At 54.7% G+C, this 19,338-nt stretch overlaps 1 protein-coding gene across 3 annotated transcripts; it reads right to left on the bottom strand.

Moving 5' to 3' along the window:
• Positions 1 to 402: 402 nt before the first annotated feature.
• Positions 403 to 19,256, bottom strand: SLC6A20 (solute carrier family 6 member 20). 3 transcript variants are annotated; one of them, XM_064169595.1, is made up of 14 exons: positions 18,915 to 19,256; positions 18,129 to 18,316; positions 17,881 to 18,000; positions 14,650 to 14,707; positions 9,699 to 9,839; positions 8,917 to 9,008; positions 8,181 to 8,408; positions 6,692 to 6,802; positions 6,118 to 6,359; positions 3,915 to 4,077; positions 3,010 to 3,214; positions 2,055 to 2,214; positions 1,398 to 1,563; positions 403 to 614 (listed from the first exon to the last, which is right to left on the bottom strand). In XM_064169595.1, exons 5-14 carry the CDS (start codon positions 9,811 to 9,813, stop codon positions 465 to 467), a joined length of 1,632 nt encoding a protein of 543 aa, XP_064025665.1. In that variant the 5' UTR covers positions 9,814 to 9,839; positions 14,650 to 14,707; positions 17,881 to 18,000; positions 18,129 to 18,316; positions 18,915 to 19,256; the 3' UTR covers positions 403 to 464. The 3 variants fall into 3 exon arrangements, with proteins under 3 accessions (XP_064025665.1, XP_064025666.1, XP_064025667.1); XM_064169596.1 differs by having other exon boundaries at positions 18,129 to 18,286; XM_064169597.1 differs by lacking the exons at positions 14,650 to 14,707; positions 18,129 to 18,316; positions 18,915 to 19,256 and having other exon boundaries at positions 17,881 to 17,925.
• Positions 19,257 to 19,338: the final 82 nt, after the last annotated feature.

The raw sequence follows: 19,338 nt of genomic DNA, 5'->3' as shown, positions 1-19,338 counted from the left end.
GTCTGCATGGCAGCGCTGCAGCCATTTCACTCTGCTGGGGGACAGCTGTCATTTCCATTGGTGCATATGCTACAGCCTGGCTTTCTGGAACAGGTAAGGGTATCTGCCACAACTGTGGTGCAGGAGCATCCTCAGCTCCTGCCTGCTGTCTCCACAGGGGCAGTGCTCCAGCAGAGTTGGGAAAGAACTACCTGGTGTGATGTGATGGGCTGAAGTGCTGATTAAGCTGTGCTAGCATTCGGGGGGCTCTTCTCCCCTCTTTTAGCTTCACCCTGCTACAGAAGAGCTGGGTTTGTTTCCTTCTCCAAACCACTGGAACAGCCTAAGAGCACTTTTTTAGTCAATGTAGCACCCATAATTCTCAATGCTAAGTAGCTGCTACAAGTAAGGGTTGCTGCTGTCTTCCAGAAGTGCCCAGTTACTGACGAGGTGGGTGAGCTCTCCCCAGATCCAGCTGTTGGCATTCAAGCAAGGGTAGAAACTCTTTCCCTCTTCAGTCTCTTCCTTATCAAAGTTCCTAGTGCCCCTAGGGGTATGCACATAGTAGATGCTGCCACCAGCAGCCCGATCACTGCCAGGGCATAAGCAGGGTAGTCCTTGGTCACCAGCTGCCCCTGCAAGAGAAGCAAACTACACTGGGGCTGAGCGATTCTGAAGCAAGGGATCTCAACAGGACCTCTGAGCAGCTTGTTTTTTTTTCTGCTTAAATATAACAAGAACAGAGCTGACCACAAAACTATTGGAGAAAAGTGCAGGCTTTGATAAAGAGCAGAGTTTTGGCTTGATTGATGTCTCACAATGAGGAGGTAGAGCCTTGACCTCTGACAGGTCTCTCTGGGAGCCTGTGGGCTCATGGTGTCACACAGTCAGCGTGCCAGGCTCTCAAATCAGCCATGACATCAAAACAATCTCTGTCACTGGTCTTGCATGCTAGGAACATTTCCATTATGAAACCAGGGCTCACCTCTCCCACAGGCAATCCTCTGCTAAGTACAGAGCTCAGCAGAGGCTTTTGGCCAGGAGGAAAAGTGTGGAAATTATGAAAAGTTCCTGCAGCCCAGCTCCATTCTGTTACCCTTCTGCTGCTTTAGGTCCAAGGTTAGAGGTGGGGCTGGGAAGACCTTTCAGAGATCTTCCAGTCTGACACTCCTAAGTGGTGTTTTCTGAATAAAATACATTTACACTGATACTTGGGCCTTAAAGTGGAACATTTTTCCTTTCTGAAGGGGTCTGTTAAAAACTGTAGAGGCTCCAGGCCACACTTTCCCTCTCTGACCTTTCCACAGAAGTGCAGGCTCTCCCCAGCTTGCAAGCTTCTGAAGCATGGTGTTGGGGAGCAGAGTTGCCCTCACAGGAATACAGGTTAAAGTAAGCCAAGGTGCCCCACCCTGCTTTACCTGTGTTGCATCCCATGCTTGGTACTGCAGCGTTCCTGTGAGGATGTAGTCGGTGATGTAGAAGATGAAGAGGCTGATGATCAGCAGGGGACTAGCAAAGGCCCACATGATTTTCCAGTAGCAGTGTGGCTTGCGCCCAGTCATAGTGTGAAGATCTTTCTCAAACCTGTTTAAAAACATAAGTTTGTGAGAACAGCTGCAGAGCTTCAGCTGCTACCTGGAGCTGAGTTGCTTCAAAAATCACCTACAGAGCAACTTGCTTGAGATGGCAAAGGAGAGTGCATCTGGGCAGGAGACTGAGAAGCTGAGGTCTTGCCTGGACAGAGAGGGTGAAAGGAAATCTAAAAGCAGGGCTTTCAGGGGCATACTCCATGCAGAAGAGGAGCTGGAAACAATGCACAGCAGGAAAGCTCCCAGCCAGTTTCTGCCTGGAGTCTGAGCTCAGACCATCTCTGTTGGAAGCTAAGGGAGCAAGGCAAGGGTGATCAGCACTGAGGGGAACCCACTGCTTCTTTCCATGTAGTTGAGAGCACACCAACCCCAGTGGGAAGGGCAGGGGAGCTGCCCCTTTGCCTTGCTGCTAGGAGATGTGGTATTATTCTTGGCCAGTGGTCACTGCCCCAGTAGTCCTGCTCTGGAGGAGGGCTCAAAGGGTACCTTCGTATCCCGTAGATGTAACACACGGCAATGGTTTCCACCAGCACGATGAGCAGCAGCGAGAGGGTGGCTGCATAGTCGTTGAAGATGTCAAACCAGTAGTTCCCAGCCTCCATGGTGAAGATGAGCCCAATCACACAGTTAATGAGACACACAGCCCCTGCACAGAGAAAGCAAGGGCCTGGCATTGCACCTGGAACCCGAAGGGCCGAGAGAGACCTTACTGCTTGTGACAAATGCTGCTGGGCTTTCTGCTGCTCTGCAGGGAGCAGCTCCCTCAGGGGTGATGATAGGTGGGCAGGGCTAAGGGAACCAGAATCTGTCTCAGACCTGCATACAGTCATAGAATAGGTTTGGTTGGGATGAACCTTTAAGATCATGAAGTCCACTCATTAATCCAGCACTGGTAAGTCACCACTAAACCACATCTCTCAGCACCACACCTACACCAGCGCTGGCAATCTCATGTCCAACTTAAACCTCCCCTGACACAACTTGAGGCCAGTTCCACTTGTCCTAACATGCAGCAGGGTTGTGACAACTGCATCGTGGCTGCAGCCTTGTCACACTGCACGCAGCATCAGTTGCCACTGCTGGGCAGCCAGCTAAAGCAGGCTGAGGTGGGACAGCTGCTTTCCATGCCCCAAAGGGGAGCACACTGCACACTGGGCCAGGGAGTGTTTGCAGCTGGGATAGCAGCGATGTGACTAGAGTCACACACTGTTTGTCCTGGCCCCTTGGGTTTCACCGGTCAGTAGACCCCAGTGTGAAGGGGCTGTGGGGTGCTGGGAAGCCTGCGAATACACAGCCAGGGCTGCCTCAAGGCAAGAGCTGTACAGGGCGGCAGGCGCCACCTGGCAGCCTGTTGGTTGCTCCCTGAGGTTGAAGAGGAACCCTCGGCAGCTGTGGGTCCTCTGCACCCTGCATGCCTGTGCTGCACCACAGCAGTGCTCACCCGAGATGATCTCCTTGGGGAAGCGGCTGGCGATGGTCTTGCTGTCAGTCAGCGGCGTCAGGATGGCTGCAGTGCTCCCCAGCATGCTGCCAATGCCCAACATCAGCAGCATGAAGAAGTAGAGTACAGAGTAGAGCTGGGGCACCTCCATGTTTTTGATGGCTTCAGAATAGACTATGAATGCCAGGCCTGTGCCCTGGACAGCCTGCAGGCAACACAGGGCACAGGTACAGGCACCTCAGTGAAGGATGTGAGGGACACAAGAGCCTGACCCTACACCACCAGAACCCACACCTGTGGTGGTGTTTTGCACAGCAAAGGCAGTTGAGCTCTCTGCTGGCATGTTCAAGTGCACAGAAACTGGCACAGTGAGAGCTGGAGAAAAAACATTCTCCCCAAACCCTGCCCCGCCCCAGAGCCAGGGGCCTGGCTCCATCCCACCCAGCTCAGTTGCTAATCATGGAATGGTTGGTTGGAAAAGGCCTTTAAGACCCTTGAATACAACTGTGCAGCTGTGAACCAAGTCAGCACTAACCCACGGCCCTCAGTACCACAGCTGCATTTCCTGTATCCCTGCAGGGGTGGGGACTCCACCACTGCCCTGGGCAGCCTGTTCCAGAGCTTGACAACCAGAGTCCAACCTAAAGTTCCCCTGGTGCAACCTGAGCCTCTTCCTTTTGCCCTATCATTTGTTACTTGGGAGAAGACCCCAACCCCCACCTCCTACAATATTCTTTCAGGTAATGACCCAAGGAAGCCCCATACCAGGCTGAGCCAGACCCCCACCCACCCACCTCAAGGAGCAGCACCAAGCCTCCGCAGCCCTTCCCGAGTGTGAGGCTGAGCAGCTGCCTGGGCTCTGCTGCAGGGAAGGAGAGAGTGAGGGGCAGGCAGCAGCCACTTACAGTATCCAGCTCAGCTTCCAGGCTGCAGTTTTTGAGCTGCGGTGCCAGCTGGGCATACTGCTGCGGGTGGGTGGCCATGAGGTAGGCTTTCATCTGGCTGAGGTTGTCTGCTGTTACAGAGCCTTCTTCCAGGTCGAAGGCATTCATCAGCAGCACGATCACCCTGGACAAAGCACAGCAGGTCAGTGGCTTTGGGGCCCAGGCATACAACTGAGGCCGGTCTGGAAGCTTCCTCCTTCACTGGCTCTGCTGACCCCAGGGCTTTGGTCTCCCTAAGGGGGAACCCTGGCACCTCCAGCAGGATTGGGACACAGGTGACCTTGTGCTCTGGCTCAGAGAGGGCAGCCCTGTGCCCACAGTGCTGCTTTCAGGCAGGCAATTTGGGTGCTGGCCAAAGCTGCTTGGCATCTCTGCCCCTTTGCCCTCTGGTCTCATGTCCACACCCCACTAACTCAACAGGCCTGTTGGCAAGGCACAGGGACTGGCAGTTTGGCTTCCTCCCTGACCTGCAGATTGATTGAAGGCTGTAAAAATGCAAGTAAAAGTGTAACTGCCATAGGCCCTGTGCCAGGGACTGCATGGGAGCTGCTGCTGCTGGGCACCCCCAGGGCAATCCATACCAACACAGGCCCTACAGGGAATGAGGGAATAGGAAGACTCAGGCTGGCAGCGGGTGAAAAGCTGGACACAAACTGGCCCTGTCTGCTCAGAGCCCAGAAGGTGAACTGAACCCTGGGCTGCACCCAAAGCAGCATAGCCAGCAGGCTGAGAGGGGGGGACTGTGTCTGCTCTGATGAGGCTCAGCCTGCAGTGCTGTACCCAGCTCTGGAGTCCTCAGCACAGGACAGGCATAGACCTGCTGCAGTGAGTCCTCAGGAGGCCACCGAAATGAGGGCTGGAACACCTGCTGGGAGGCCAGGCTGAGAGCTGGGGTTGTTTGGCCCCCGGAAGGGAAGGCTTCAGGCAGACCTTAGTGCAGCCTTGGCAGTATTCAAGGGACTGAGCGGAAAGCTGGGGAGAGAGAGTTTGCAGGGCCTGCAGCAGCAGGGCAAGAGTTGATGGCTTAAAACTGGAAGAAGGGAGAGTCAAGACTAGCCAGAAGGAAGACACTTTTCACACTGATGCTGGTGAAACACTGGCCCAGGTTGCCCAAAGAGGTGAGGAGATGTCCCATCCCTGGAAACATTCCAGGCCAGGTTGGGTGGGACCTACGTGAATATGTCCCTGCTCACTGCAGGGGGGAGTCCTTTCAACCCCCTTAAGGGTCCCCTCCAACCCAAAGCATTCCATGATTGTGTGATCACTGTGAAGAGGCTGAGCTCCTGGCACAGGGCTTGGGGGAATCTGAGCGTCGCTGCATTTTATTCATCAGCCCACACATCCCTCCCCAGTGTGCTAGGCCCAGGGAAAGTGCAGCTGTGACTTGCCCAGGTAAAACCGATCCTGTGTGGGGCATCCAGGGGTCAGAAAGGTAAGCCAGTGCTGAGCTTTCAGCTCAGCCTCCACTGCTCCAAGTAGTGCCATTAGCTGTATTAGAGCTCCAGCAGATCTGTTTGGGGCAGCGCTGCAGCACTGCATGCTCTTAGTTATTTACCTCCCCCCTTGCCTTCCCTGGGGAAGTTACCCTACCAAAACACCTTCCTTACTTCTGGCAGCTTCTCCTCCCCCTTTGCTCTGCCCTAGTGAGGCAAAGCTGGAGTACTGTGCCCACCCCTGGGCTCCCCAGAGTCAAAGAACTGGAGAGAGCCAGCAGAGGCTGTGAAGATAAAGGGACTGGACTTAAGAGGCTGAGAGCCTTGGAGCTGTTGAGCCTGGAGAAGACAAACCAGGGAATGTTCTCAATGCTTATCAGTATCTACAGGGCAGGTGTTAAGAAGATGGAGCCAGGCTGTTTCCAGTGGTGCTCAGTGACAGGGCAAGGGGCAGTGGGCACACACTGGAACCCAGGAGGTTGCATCTGAACAGGGGGAAAAAAATTTTTCCCAAGGGTGACAGGGCACTGGAGCATGCTGCTCAGGGAGGTTGTGCAGTCTCCTCTAGAGAGGTTCAAAACCCACCTGGATGCGATCCTGTGCAATCTGCTCCAGGTGATCCTGCCTTAGCTGGAGACTTGGATGATCTCCAGGGTCCCTCCCAATACCCCTCAGCCCGAGGGTCCCCAGAAGAGCCTGCGGCAGGAGGCGCACGAGGAGCAGGCACTTACTTGCTGAGGCAGCTCTCGTAGTTGAAGGTGGCCTTGAAGCCGTAGATGGCGAAGGTGACGATGCTGGCGAAGATGGAGGTGGTGGAGTTGATGAGGGAGACGATGACCGCGTGCCGCTCGCAGTTGGTGCCGGGCGAGTTGTAGCTGGCGTAGGCGATCAGGCTGCCGAAGCCCAGCCCCAGCGAGAAGAAGATCTGCGTGGCGGCGCTGATCCATGCCTTGGGGTTCAGCAGCTGCTCCAGCTGCAGACAGGCAAAGTGCTGCTCTGCAGCTGCTCACAGATACTTGCCACTGCCCTGTCCGCTCTGCAGGGGTGGGCACAAGCCCCTCTGTGGCTCAGGGGTGCTCTGGACAGGGCTACCACCCAGCCTGAAAGCTACCTGCTGCAAGCTACAGCAACAGGCCGGGCCTGCTCTGTGGGACAAAGCCAACAGCTTGGGAGTGCCATGGCACAACAGCCTCCAGATGACCCCAGGCAGGGTTTCCAGCTGCCAGAGCTAAGCTCTGAAAGCCTGCAAAGTGTTTGCAGCAAAGCCTCGTGCTTGGTAATGAACATTTCAGTGTGGTGCTGTACCTTTGGGGTGAACATGTAGATGAGGCCATTCACAGCTCCATGAAGCGTCAGTCCCCTGATGAGGTAAATGATGAGAACGCAGTAGGGCAGAGAGGCTGTGATGTAGACAACCTGCAGGAAGGAAGGGCAAACACCTTGGCCTAAGGAGCACACGAGACAGGGCGAAGCCACTGTGGATGGTCTCTCTCATTTACACCAGTAAATCCCAGTGCCATGTTTGCAGCCCTGGGTTAACCTTCAGAGGCCTATTTTGCAGTACATCTAACGTTTGGGGCAGGTTTTAGGGACTCAGTGGCAATAAAGACCTGTGCCACTGCTCCCAAAGTCTCGTCTGTGACTGCAGAACAACCCAAACTATTTGCAACACTTGGTGGAGGAACAGCAGCCTGGCTCTCAGGGACCCCGTAGCAAAGGGCGTGTGTCCTCTGCTCTGGAGGAAGGTGAGCAGCCCTCATAAAGGACCCAAATCAAACTATTTGCATTCAGATGTGAACAAGACTGACTCAGAGTAACTCAGAGCAGGGGCAGCAGGAGCTAAACCTTCCCATGAGCTTTTGAGCAGACTCCTGGATTTGAGTCTCAGTGCTCGGTCTCTGCGTTGGAAAAAGCCACTTGTGTTAAAGCAAAGCCAACCCCACGTCACCTTCTCCTTGCTGGGATGGAGCCCAATGGCTCACCCAGAAACCTCCATTAGAGCTGGCAGCAAACATCCTTTCCCCAGCTCTTGGGAAGAGAAGGGGCTGGCTAATAACCAAACACTGCACTGCCTGCCCCCAGCACAAACCTGGATCTGCAGCAGCTTTTCCCCAGCGGGATGGGACAACCCTGCACCTGCAGCCCAAAGCTGTCCTGCAGAGGGCATGCAAGGGCAGTCCCTGCACCCCCCGCAGCGAGGCCCTGCCTTCGTGACACGGTGCCAGTGCTCACGGGCTGTTTACTTCTTGCCTGCCCCAAAAGCCCGCTGCAGCAAGTTGAAGAGGTTCATAAGGTTACAGGCTCTTGGCTTTCTGCATGCAGCTAAGATGATTTGGGGATTAGAGCCCTCAGCTTGCTGCTCAGGGCAGGCTCAGCTGGGACACTGCTGTTTGTGCTCCCCTCCCCTCATAACTCCTACTGGGAATAAAAGCTGAGCAGCCCTGCCTGGTAGACCTCTGGTTTTCTTTGCAAAGAGGAAGGAACAGAAGTCTCCTGACATGGCTTTGTTGTGGCCAGTGGCCTTCTGCAGGGCCAGCAGCCTGCTTGTGCCTGGTTCTGCAGATGTGGCTGCGTTTAAAGGACTTCTCTGGATCATTGCTCACTCAGTATTTCAGCTGAACCTTCAGCAGCAGCTTAGCAGGACAACAGAGAGCAGGGCTGGCTGCTCTGGTTCAGCTGCCTGGGGTCAGTGGTTGGACTTCCTGATTTTAAAGGTCCCTTCCAACCAAAACGACTCTGTGATCCCAACAGCAGCCACAGCTGCAGCTTTCCAGCACAGCCAGCAGGCTCTCACCTTGCCAGTGGACTCGGTGCCCCGGAGGATGCAGAGGTAGACCACGAGCCAGGCCAGCGTCAGGCAGAGTGCCTGCTCCCACTGCAGGCTGCCGCTGGCCTCCAGCGACGCGGAGATGTTCAGGGTCTGGCGGTACCAGAAGTACTGGGTGGAGGAAGTCTTCTCACATTCCTCCTCGTAGCCGGTGCGGTTGCTGTTCAGAGGGCAGGTGGCCCATGGCAGGGGGTCCTGAGAGGGAGGGAGATGGGGTGAGCTGTCAGTGTGGTGGGGAGAGGCAGGGGGACAATGGGACAAAGGCAAAGGCAGCTTTCTGCCTGGGGCTGGCTTGTCTCTGCATAGTGTCTGGGGCTGGAGGTGACCCCTTCCCAGGGACTGATGCTTTCTGATCCATCCTCTAGGGATGACCCTCTCCCCAAGGACAGATCTGTTCTGACTCTCTTTCCTGGGGGTGCCCCTCTGATCCTCTGCCCCAGTGCCTGCCTTCAGTCAGACCCACACAGGTGCAGGACACCATGCCCCCCACGGCACAGGTGAGCAAAGCATCGTCGTGCTGCCATGAACTGCACTGTGTGGTGACAGCATCCACCACACACAGGGGAACACCACTGCCTCATTCTTTCTCCCTTTAAAAGCCTTGGGAGGGTTTCTGAAGCTTTTCCCACCCCAGCTGAGGACGGTGCCACACAACATCCAGCACCAGAGCAGAGCCACCAGGAGCAGCCACATGCCTACGCACCTGGAAGGAGTGGAAGAGGTACCAGAATGCCCAAGCGTTTATCACGTTGTAGTACATGGAGAGGAAGAAAGAGACAGTGACACTGGCAACACCTGCGGGCACAGGGGAGGTGCAGGGTCAGTGGCACAGCCGCAAACACCCAGAGCCTCGTAACACCTTGGGCAGGGGTCACTGGAGCTGCCATGGTGGAAGGTCTGCCCGTGCCCAAAGCACGCCCCTGCTGCTGCAGCAGCAGCCACCTCCTCCTGCTGCCAGGGCCACCCTGCCCCAGATTTTCTACTTCAGTTCCTAGGAGGGGGTGAACATTCGATGCATCATGAACACAAAGAGGAAGCTGGTGCCAGTTTCCGTCACCAGGGTACTTCGCTAACGTCCCTGGAGCGGACACAGGCAGGTGGTGGCTGCAGAAACTTTAGGCACCATTTTATCACTCCATGTGCAGCTTATTGAGAAGCTGCTCCTGGAAGCACCAGAGGAGGCTCAAAGCCCAGTGCAGGCAGCCCAGGGGCTGGGTTTAGTGCTGGCCTTCACACCATGACTCTGGCAGCAGGGAGGTGCTGGGGGACTCACACCTCCGAGTCCAGGGAGCCAGCACAGTGAGATGGGGTCTGGCTCCACAGCCAGTGTTGAACAAAGTGCCTGGATAACTTTGCTCAGCCTGGTGAGGCCCAGGAAAAACACAGCTCCCACCTGGTTCTTTCCCTGGCAGCCAAAGCTTCCCATTCTGACAGCCTGGGTGCTGCCCAGGTGCTCGGGCAGGCAGAGGACGGCTGAGCACATACCAACTCCACACAGGTAGGGGCTTATGATCCTCCAGGCGCCGATGCTGCCCTGCCGCATGCGCTGCCCCACGGCCAGCTCCAGGTACAGCAGCGGCATCCCCTCGGCGATCAGCATGATCAGGTACGGGATCAGAAAGCCACCTGCGGGAGCAACAGCGTCACTGGCACCACGCGGTGGGCAGCCCACCCCACACCTGTGCCAGCTGCTGCCGGGGGCATCTGGTGGGCCGAGGGCACAGCAGCAGGCTGAAGGACATTCACAGGGTCTGAGGCCTGTCCCAAGGGCTGGGGGCAGAGGGAATTTTCCGCAGGCACTTGGCAGAGGACTTCTGCTGTTAAACTGTGCCAACCAACACCCCCACCGGGCTGCCCAGCTGCCTGGCACAGGGTTTGGGCAATGGTCAGGGCAGGGGCTGTTAAAGGGTAACTCGTGGCCAGCCAAAGCTTGTGAAAGATCACAACAGAGGCTGAAGGAAAGTTTTACTCCTCGTGGAGTGCTCAATGACACTCACGTCTGTGCTGGAGGCAGGGAGGAGCTGGAGCGAGACCAGCAAGGGGCCTGGAGCGTGACCCAGGGAGCTGCTGAGGTGGTCTGGCCTGCAGAAAGAGGCTCAGGGGAGGCCTTCTTGCTTTCTACAGCTACCTGAAAGGAGGATGCAGCAAGGTGGGGGCAGTCTCTTCTCCCAGGTAAGGAGTGAGTGACAGGAGGAAAGGAAACAGCCTCAGGCTGTGCCAGGGGAACTTCAGGGGCATTAGGCAGATTCTCAGCAATGCTTTTAGGTGTGGAAGACTGGAACAGACTGCCCAGGGTCTAAGACTCCTGCTCAGGGTTCCCAAGATTCGGTGCTGAAGGCCATTGTTCAGCACTGACTGGAGGTGCTGGGTCAGTTGGACTCTACAAGCTTAATGTTTTTTTCCAACCTAAATGATTCCATACACAGAGTTTCAGTGAGTATCCAAGTCTGGGCTGGCTCAAAACAACCCAGAGCTCCCAACCACACAGCTCCCCCCGAGAGCTGAGCCTGCCAGCACCAGCAAAAAGGTGAAGGCTTTTCCCACAGGGAGTGACCCCTGGGATGCAGGCACACAGCCTCCTCTTGTCCCACACCTGCTCAGAGCTGCTGTCCCACACGGATTGCCACGGGAGTGGTCCTGAGGAAGAGGAGCAGCAGGAAGGGCAGACTGGGAGCGAAGGAGGGCAAAGCACCTTGGTGTCCAGCGAGAAGGATGCACTGCTGCTGAAACCTCTGCTGGGAAACCAACCCTAATCCTTGTCCTCGACTTGAGGCTCACTTCAGAAAGCTGCTGACTGAGTCAAACCCTGGATTTTTGGGAAGCCTTTCCTGCTTCCCCCTTTACGGCAAGCCAAAGTCGTTACGTAAACATCTCCTGCTCAGGCTTTAATCTGCAGCATTAACATTCCTTGCAGCGGGCTCCGCGCAGCGCCTCGGGGCAATGGTCCCCGGCAGCGCCCGAGGCACACAGCTGCGAGTAAACACTGAGCAATAAGCAGGTTTGTTCTGGGAATTAATTTCCCACCTCCCGGCTCTCTCCTCATTAACAACCCCTTTGTTAGTCTGTTAGGTAACTTCCTTTGCCCCAGGGCAGCTGCCGGAGGCCTCAGCTCCCGCAGCTGCTCCATCCCAGCGGGGCGCTGCCACCAAGGGGAGTTCTGCTGTGTCCCACAAGAGAGGAGGGGGAAAAAACAGCCCTAGTCCCCTTGCAAAGGTTCTTCTGCCCTCCCAGCAGCGTTATCACATGCTCGGCACTGGCTCTGCCACCTTGCCATGAGGAGCTCCTTCACACTTGCTCTTGACCCCAGTGCTTGCCACAGCCGGGGCAGGAGGCCCGAGCCCTGCCTGCACACAGATCGCCCTCCTGATGCTACTTCGCATACACACACAGAGTGCTTTGGGCTGGAAAGGCCCTGGAAAGGCCATCTAGTCCAACCTGCAGCGATCATCAACTAGATCCAGGATGCTCAGAACCCCCTCCAACCTGCCTGTGAATGTTTGCAGGGATGGGGCATCTCCCACCTCTCTGGACAACCTGTGCCAAGGTTTCAACCAGCTGTCTACCTTTACTCAGAGGTCTGAACCCAAATGCCACATACAAGTGCCTCAGGGCAGCCATATGAACCAGCTGCTCACCTGCTGTGCGCCAGCACAGCTCCACCGAGCTCCCTGCTCATTCACACCTGCTCTTGTTTCCTATCGTGCCAACCACCTGCAAAAAACACCACCCCCCAGGTCACAGTCTGGTAGCTGGCACAACCTGTGGCTTGTGCCCCACATCTGCTGGAGGCACTAGGCTTGGCCAGCAGCACCTCCACCGCTGCTCAGCATCCTGTCTGGTCACCAGGGGCTTCCTTGCTGAAGGCTGAGCACCCATGCTGCTGTATAACCATCCCAGCACTTCAGCCTTGGCCCAGGCTTCTTATGGTGCAGACTGCACCTGTGAAGTTTGACTACCCCTGCTCAGCTCAGCTCTTGGAGAAGAGCAAGGAGGAGGCAAACTGCTGAACAGGGTGATGTGTGGTTAGACAGTACCCATTTCATGAGTGTCAGCGATAAGGGTGCTCTGCTGGGCAGGAGAGGGACTGCCTCTGTGCTCTTCTACAAGGAAGATGCTAAACAAGCTGCTGCTGGCATTGCCCCTAAGCTCAGTGCCTGGCATGTCCAGCTGTAAAGTTCCTGACACAACACTTTGTCTGCATGGGTTCTGCATGTTTGGGAAGCCACTGAATCCTTTAAGTGGGCAGTGAGAAACAGTGCAGCAAAGCCAAGCCCAGTGTCTCACAGCAGGGAGAGCTCTTCCCCTGGGAACTTCCCTCTGTGAAGAACGCCTCATGAACCCTTGCTTTTCAGAACACACCTGGGGCTAGCTCATCTTTTCCCCCCAGGTTAATCAAGTGTTCAGCTCTGGTTGCACTTCAGAGAATCTTCCCCATCTACTGCACTACTGATGGCCAGTGAGAGGCCCTGGTGTCAGGGTTTGGCTGCCCTTCAGGCCACCTGCCATGACAGGCTGTGCAGCTAACTGTATGCAGCAATACTTGCTGCTAAGTTTTGTGCTGCACTCACTGTCAGACATGAAATCTTTCCATCTGGCTAGAGGGACAGAGCCACAACTGCAGCATGTCTATCACTAGTGCTACCTGAACCACCCAAGAAAGCTCCAGCTTCTGCTGTCACTTCTCCCACTGTATTCCTGAGATACCACAGGGCAGCTCTGACCCAGCCTCAGTGCTCAGCTGGCTCCTGAAAAACTAGCACGAAGTAACCACCACACAGTCAGCAGCAAGCACTGATCCAAAGCACAGCAGCAAAGAGCACTCAAACTCATCTTCCCGAGGGGGAGGCAGGCACAGACCAGAAGCCATCAAGGCAGATGCTCATCAGGTCACTGAATGTAACTGAGTTGGACCCAACACTGTGGCAAGAGAGGCAGAGCAGCATAAACCTGACATGTCTTACAGAGAGGCTCCTGGTAAGGGCTCCTCACGGTCATTCCAGTGGCAGCTGTGTGCTACCAGAGGTCATTAGGTAACTCATCTCATTAACTGACATGATTAAGGAACAATGGTTATAATACAGACCTCATCCTCCCTCAGATTGGACCTAGAAGGATAAATTTCCAAAGAGCTTTTGTTTGGGAACCCAAACCAATTTGCTTCCCATCTTCAAAGCTTCTGGGGAGGCTTTGGCTGTGGAACTGATAGTTGAGTTTTCAGGCAGATTTGTGGCCAAGTTATAAGCAAGTAAGGCTTTGTGAAAAGGACACATTAGTGACAGACTTGAAGTGACACAGCCAAGCCTCACATCAAACCAGTGGGAGCATCTTCCCTTCTCACTAGGTTCCAAGTTCCCATATGGGGACTTCCATGAACTGGTCTGAGGTCCTCAGAGTGGTTCAGTGGGGGCAGAAAGTATATCAATGAATGCCATCTGGACCCAGCCCTCTCTCCCTACCTCCATCCTTTCAGAAAACCTGGCCCTTCCCACAGCTTCACTGCACATACACTGCACCCAGCAGCTGTCAGGCACCAGCCTGGTGCTACAGCACATGAAAAGTGAAGCAGCAAGAGAAGAGATTGAACAGCAAGGAGCAGCCAGACCTGCCCTGGGCCCTGCCAGCCAGGCAGGATGGACAACGTGCACTCAAAGCTGGCTGCAACCCTCCTCAAGGGAAGCAAGAGACAGAAGCCACACTCACCTCCCCCATACATCTGGCACAGGTATGGGAACCTCCACACATTGCCCAGGCCCACGGCATAGGAAATGCAGGCAAAGACAAACTGCAGGGGATTGTCCCACAGCGGCCGGGACTTCTCCATCGCCTGCTCGCAGAGCTCCCAGCAGAGCCCTGCTGCCTTCAGAGCTCCAGGTGCTGTGCCAGCTCTGCCCCAGACTCCAGGCCAGCCCAGCTCTGAGGGGAGGGCAGGGTGGAGGAGCCAGGCTTGCCAATTCCTATCAGGCTTTTTAATTACTAATCTCATTAACCACGGCAGGAATGCTGGTAAATAGATTATGGACAGGCACGGAACCACAGCGATGGTGCTGCAGCTGAACAGCTGCTTGGGCTTGGGCTGGCATTTCTGGGCAGGATGCAAGCCCAGGGGCTTGTCAGCTTGTGTGCCAGCTTGACACCAAGGGCAAGTGGGGCTCCAGACTAGGCTAAAATGGGACACTGCTTCCCCAGGGACTCTGGCACTCCTGTATGAGGCACCAGCTCAGATTCAGTGGTGCAGGGAAGGGGTTCCCATGCCATTAGCACTCAGTGGCCATCGGGGCTGCCACTCTTACCACTTTTCCTAAACAGGTCCTTACCCATCCCTTGTGCCCTGGTGCTCATCCCAGCTAGCCCAGCAGACTCTCCTGTTCTGAAGGTGGCCTCAAAACAGTCCCCAACAGCCACATGTGCCCCAGTCTGGCTCTCCAGGAATACTTACCCTGCCCATGCTCTGCCTGGCAACACCCTGCTGCAGCCTTCTAACAGCTAAGGGCAACCTGGAAGAAAGATGGGGACAGACTTTTCAGCATGGCCTACTGTGACAGGACAAGAGGTGATGGTTTGAAACTAAAGGAGGGTGGTGAAACACTGGCCCAGGTTGCCCAGCAAAGAAATATTCCAGGTCAGGTTGGATGGAGCTCTGAAAAACCTGATCTAGTAGAAGGTGTCCCTGCTCACTGCAGGAATGTTGGACTAGATAACCTCTAAAGGTCCCTTCTGTGACTGTGTGAGGACACAACAACCCCAGCCTCTTTTCACTGAGCTTCACACCCAAAGCCCACTGCTGCAGGTGGACTTTCCTGAGGGGCTGCCCTTCTCAAATACTTTTAAGCAGCAGAGACCAAATATACAGAGCGGCCACTGAGCAAAGGTGCCTGTGACCTGTTGTGGAGGCAGAAGGACCCCAGAGGCCTTTGGTTTGTCTGAAAGCACACCAAGATACCAGGTCTGAGGGTGAACCCTGTGCCCTTGGGCCTCTGCCAGGGTACACTCTGAGCTCAATCCCTTCAGACAGGTCTCCCACTGAAGGAGGCTGCTGGCAGCGTCTCCAGCAGTGAAAAGGGGATGAACAAGTCCAAGGACTCAGCTTCCTTCCTCTCTGTGATACTTCTCAGGCCAGGACTGGGCACCTTTCAGGTCCATTTTACAAATTATTCTCACTCAGCTGCTGTCACTTCTCTAGCACAGCAACTTGCTCCCTGCCAGGGCTGTGTGCTTGCTCCAGCATCCCACCAGGCACTGGCAGAGCTGAGTTCCAGCTGTGGGTACAGGTGACAATCCCTACCAAGGGGCTTTGGACACAAGCCCAAGCTGCAGAGCGTGGCCTGCAGCAGAGCCCAGAAGAACCACGTGGGGCACTTGCTGACCAGCAGCACGAAACTCTTTTACATGCTAGAAAAGAGGCTGCAAGAGGTTTGTGCATCTCCTGTAAGGGAATCCACTGCTCATGCTGTGTTTGTGCACTGCTGGGGATGGAGGCTGTATTTGGAAAACAGCAGGCTTGCTGCACAGCAGAGTTCTGCTCTGAGGGAGCTTGTGGCTGCTCTGCAGCATCCTTGTGCTTCTGGTCTTGCCCATGGCCGGCCCCACCACATCCCCTGGGTAACCCTAGTCGTGCTGGGAGGAGCAGAGCCAGGAAATTTGAGACCCATACCTTACCGAAGCCAAAGACACCACTGTCCCACATCCTGACAGCTCCTGGACACCATTACAAGTGAAACATCTGCCGAGTTATCACAAGTTCTGCCGACCAATAGCCCCGAGCAGCAGCACTTGGGATGCAGCCGCAGCAACAGAGACCTGCTACTGCTGAGCATCCTCGGGTTAAACATTCCCTGGCTCCTGCACTGCCTCCCAGTACATTTCCGATGGCCTGGGGGGGGGTGTGCAGGCAGAGGGGTGCGGTGTCCTCAGCCCGGGTCGGCCCAGCTCAGGAAGTCCACGTGCGGCGAGATGAATCCTTGTCTCTCCAGCCTCAGCGGGGATCACAGACTGCTGGGCTTTCTTCAGAGGCAGCCATGCACACAAGCACCCAGCGACGTACCCAGCAGCCAGTGGCTCCTTCGGAGCCAGGCTTCAGATACCCCCAGAGGCATGTGAGCAGCTGATAGGAAGGTGTTCTTGCCACACACACATCAGATAAAATTATCTCTTTGAGCTTCATCTGGGTGGGGGAAGGAGTCGGCCTTTATCTCCAGGGACAAAGAAGCTTCCAGTAGACACAAAGAGGAACTTCCAACCATTTCACTGCTCATGTTAAACCACAATTACATTTTTTCACCAAGTACCTGACAAAATTTGAGAGTGTGGAGTCTGGGGAGCCGGTGAGAACGATGGTGAGGGGTTCACCCCCAGAGCATGCCAGAGCCTGATGGGACAATAGGAGGACTGCCCTCTGCAAGCCTAACTAGAAGCAGAGAATCTCACTTTGCACTGCAGCCACACTGAGGTGCTGAGGGGAAGGTTCCCACTGCAAAGCCTCCAGGCTTGCATCTCTTGAAGCCAAGCCCCTCTCCCAGGTACTTCAAATGCACACAAAGCCAGCACCTGTGGTCCCACCAACAAGCCAGGCACCACGACTCAAGGGTGAGAGAAGCTTAGCAGTTCCATTGGTGAGAGATGGAAACAAAGCAGGAGTAACAAGCAGCAGTGGAAAAGGTCTGCTATAGACTAGATCATTCCAGCAGGCAGCCTAGGCTGCAAGAGCACTACACTAGACATGTAGGACTAGAACCCCTGATTTAAGGATCAGCCCTCTGGGCTGCCCTTGGTGAGCCAGAGCTGTGGGAGGGGGACAAAGGGCCAGCAGGGGCTACCAGCTGCAGTGTCAGAAGCTGCCATTGCTAATGGCACTCCCTTCCACACGGAAACACAGTGGCTGCTGGCACAGGAGGCACTTAAAGGGAAGCAACAGAAGAGCCTCTACAGCTTCTGCAAAAATTGAGTGGTACTATGAAGGGAAGCAGATCAGAGCCAAAAGAACAGCAGCTCCCACACTGTGCTTCCATTAGCATTCAGCTGCTACTCAGCTCCACTTTTCCCATAGGAAGAGGAAAGAATTCAGCTGCTTTCCAGACCTTTGATGGCTCCTAGGCCATACCAACTGCTGGGTGGAACTGGAGATGGTGCTGTCTTCTCCAAGAACTTTAGGGTTGCCTACCACTCCTTCCAGCCCATCACTGTTTGTTGCTTAGTTCCAAACTGTAGCTGATGCCCTTAAGACCTGCATCGCAAAGTCACATCCAGACTCTTAATCACTTTTACAACTGTTCTGCATTACCTCAGCCAACAAAAGCATGCCTGAGCAGAGTCCTCCTTTTTGTTCCTTGCTTTTCTTTAGCATCAGCCTTCTATCCATCTCTCTGACTGAGTAGGTTTTCAGAGTGTGCCCTCCAGGAAGGTGCACTCAGCAGTTCCGATTCACAGAATTGCACCCAACTCACCCAGACTTCAGAACTGGCCTGCATACGAGAGCCAAAACCTGGCACCTCACTGGTAGCCTTCCTGTCCACCAGCAGCTGTCAACTGTGAGCTGTCCTGGCAGGGTTGTGCACCAGCCACCTAGCAGTACTTTGGCTTACACTGCACTCCAGGAACAGCTTCCTACAAATCATCATTGCAAAACAGTTTTCAGAAGTCTGCTGAAACAGAGTGCCAACTATCAACCTACCTTCCTTTGGAGAAGAGCTGACTCCAATCGGGCTGCTGACTGTCCAAAGGGGGAGGCAGATGGCAGTGCATTCAGGGAGTCTGCAGGCAGCCAGAGCAGGGCAGGAATCCAGGACCAATGCTTTCAATGGGACAGTGTCAGAGTTAAGGGCCACAGGGTAACTTCAAGGCACATTCTCTGCTCAAAGCCATTAGAAACATTGCCAACAGTTACAGCGGCACTTGCTATCTGCTCACACACAAACTTACCTTAACGTTACTGTAAAGCCAATGTAGTGTGTTTGAAAGGGCACATCCTCCTAGAACAGATCGAACTGTCGAGGCTCCATCCATTCAGCACTTGACACCTCAAGACAACTCATCTTTGTTTCCCGAGTAAGAATCATTTCACAGTGGTCTGGCAGCATCTGGAATTACACAGAAGCCAGCAGCCCTCCCTGACAATGTCAGGAGAGGGGAATCAAACTGAAGAACTGGACTGGAATCAAAGTGCCTGTCAGACAACTGCGGGTACAGAGGCAGTGTCCCAGTGAGCTGTCCTCGCAGCACTTTATCAAGAGCAGAGGAGCACTTGCAGCTGAAACGTTAGTGTGTACCACCACTTATCTCGGGACGTTTAGAGAGGGCTGTTAAGGACAGAGACTGAGGAGTTAAAGCACTGGGGGGACACCCTGCTTCCGCGGGGTGGCAGCATGCAGCGCTGCGGGTCCTCTCTTCACCACCACCTGCTGAACTCAAACCATGCTTAGGGCACAAGGTTCTTTGTCAGCTTAAAAAGCCAACACTTAACGAGGCAGAGCTGCCCAGATTTCACTTCTGTAGGAAATACTCTTCGGTCTGCAAGATAAAACCACCCCACCCAGCCTCAAAGAGATTGACTCCTCCAGGTCACACAGAGACATTGCCTGTTTAGACATTCCCTTCGGGCACGACTGGGGAATCAACAGCTGGAGTGGAAGGAATGGATGTCTGTCTGAGCAGCGGAATGAACTCCCGAGGAACAGAGCCTGGTAAAAGCAGTGTTAGAATTGATACCTCAGGGACAGGAGTGAAGTTTTAGAAACGTCAGTCAGGAGTGGTCGAGATGTCATCTCCATCTTCACAATACTGCACTTATCTCATCAGAAAGAGCTGCTACTGTAAAATGCTCCAGGGCTTCTGTGGCAGCTACATCACCTCTGACAGAGGATGCGCTCTTCAGCAAGAGCTCCATGCATGACTTTGGCTTGTGTGCCACGAACCAGAGAAAGCAGCACACTGCTCTCCTCCGCTGAGCCAGAGATCTGCCAGACAGCTCAGAGTCAGGGCTTTGTTTCAACAAGATTTGCCTTCCTTGTTTGCGGAGATAGTCAGGTCCTGTAAAACACCTTTCCTGATCTGCCACTCTATTCCACAGACACCAAAAAAATAAAGTTCTACAAAACATTCCTATTAAAATCCCAAAACAGTTCCTTAAGGA

The sequence above is a fragment of the Pogoniulus pusillus genome, chromosome 32 (genome assembly GCF_015220805.1).
Source record: "Pogoniulus pusillus isolate bPogPus1 chromosome 32, bPogPus1.pri, whole genome shotgun sequence".
Taxonomy (NCBI): Eukaryota; Metazoa; Chordata; class Aves; order Piciformes; family Lybiidae; genus Pogoniulus; species Pogoniulus pusillus.
This window is presented reverse-complemented; position numbering and strand designations above follow the sequence as displayed.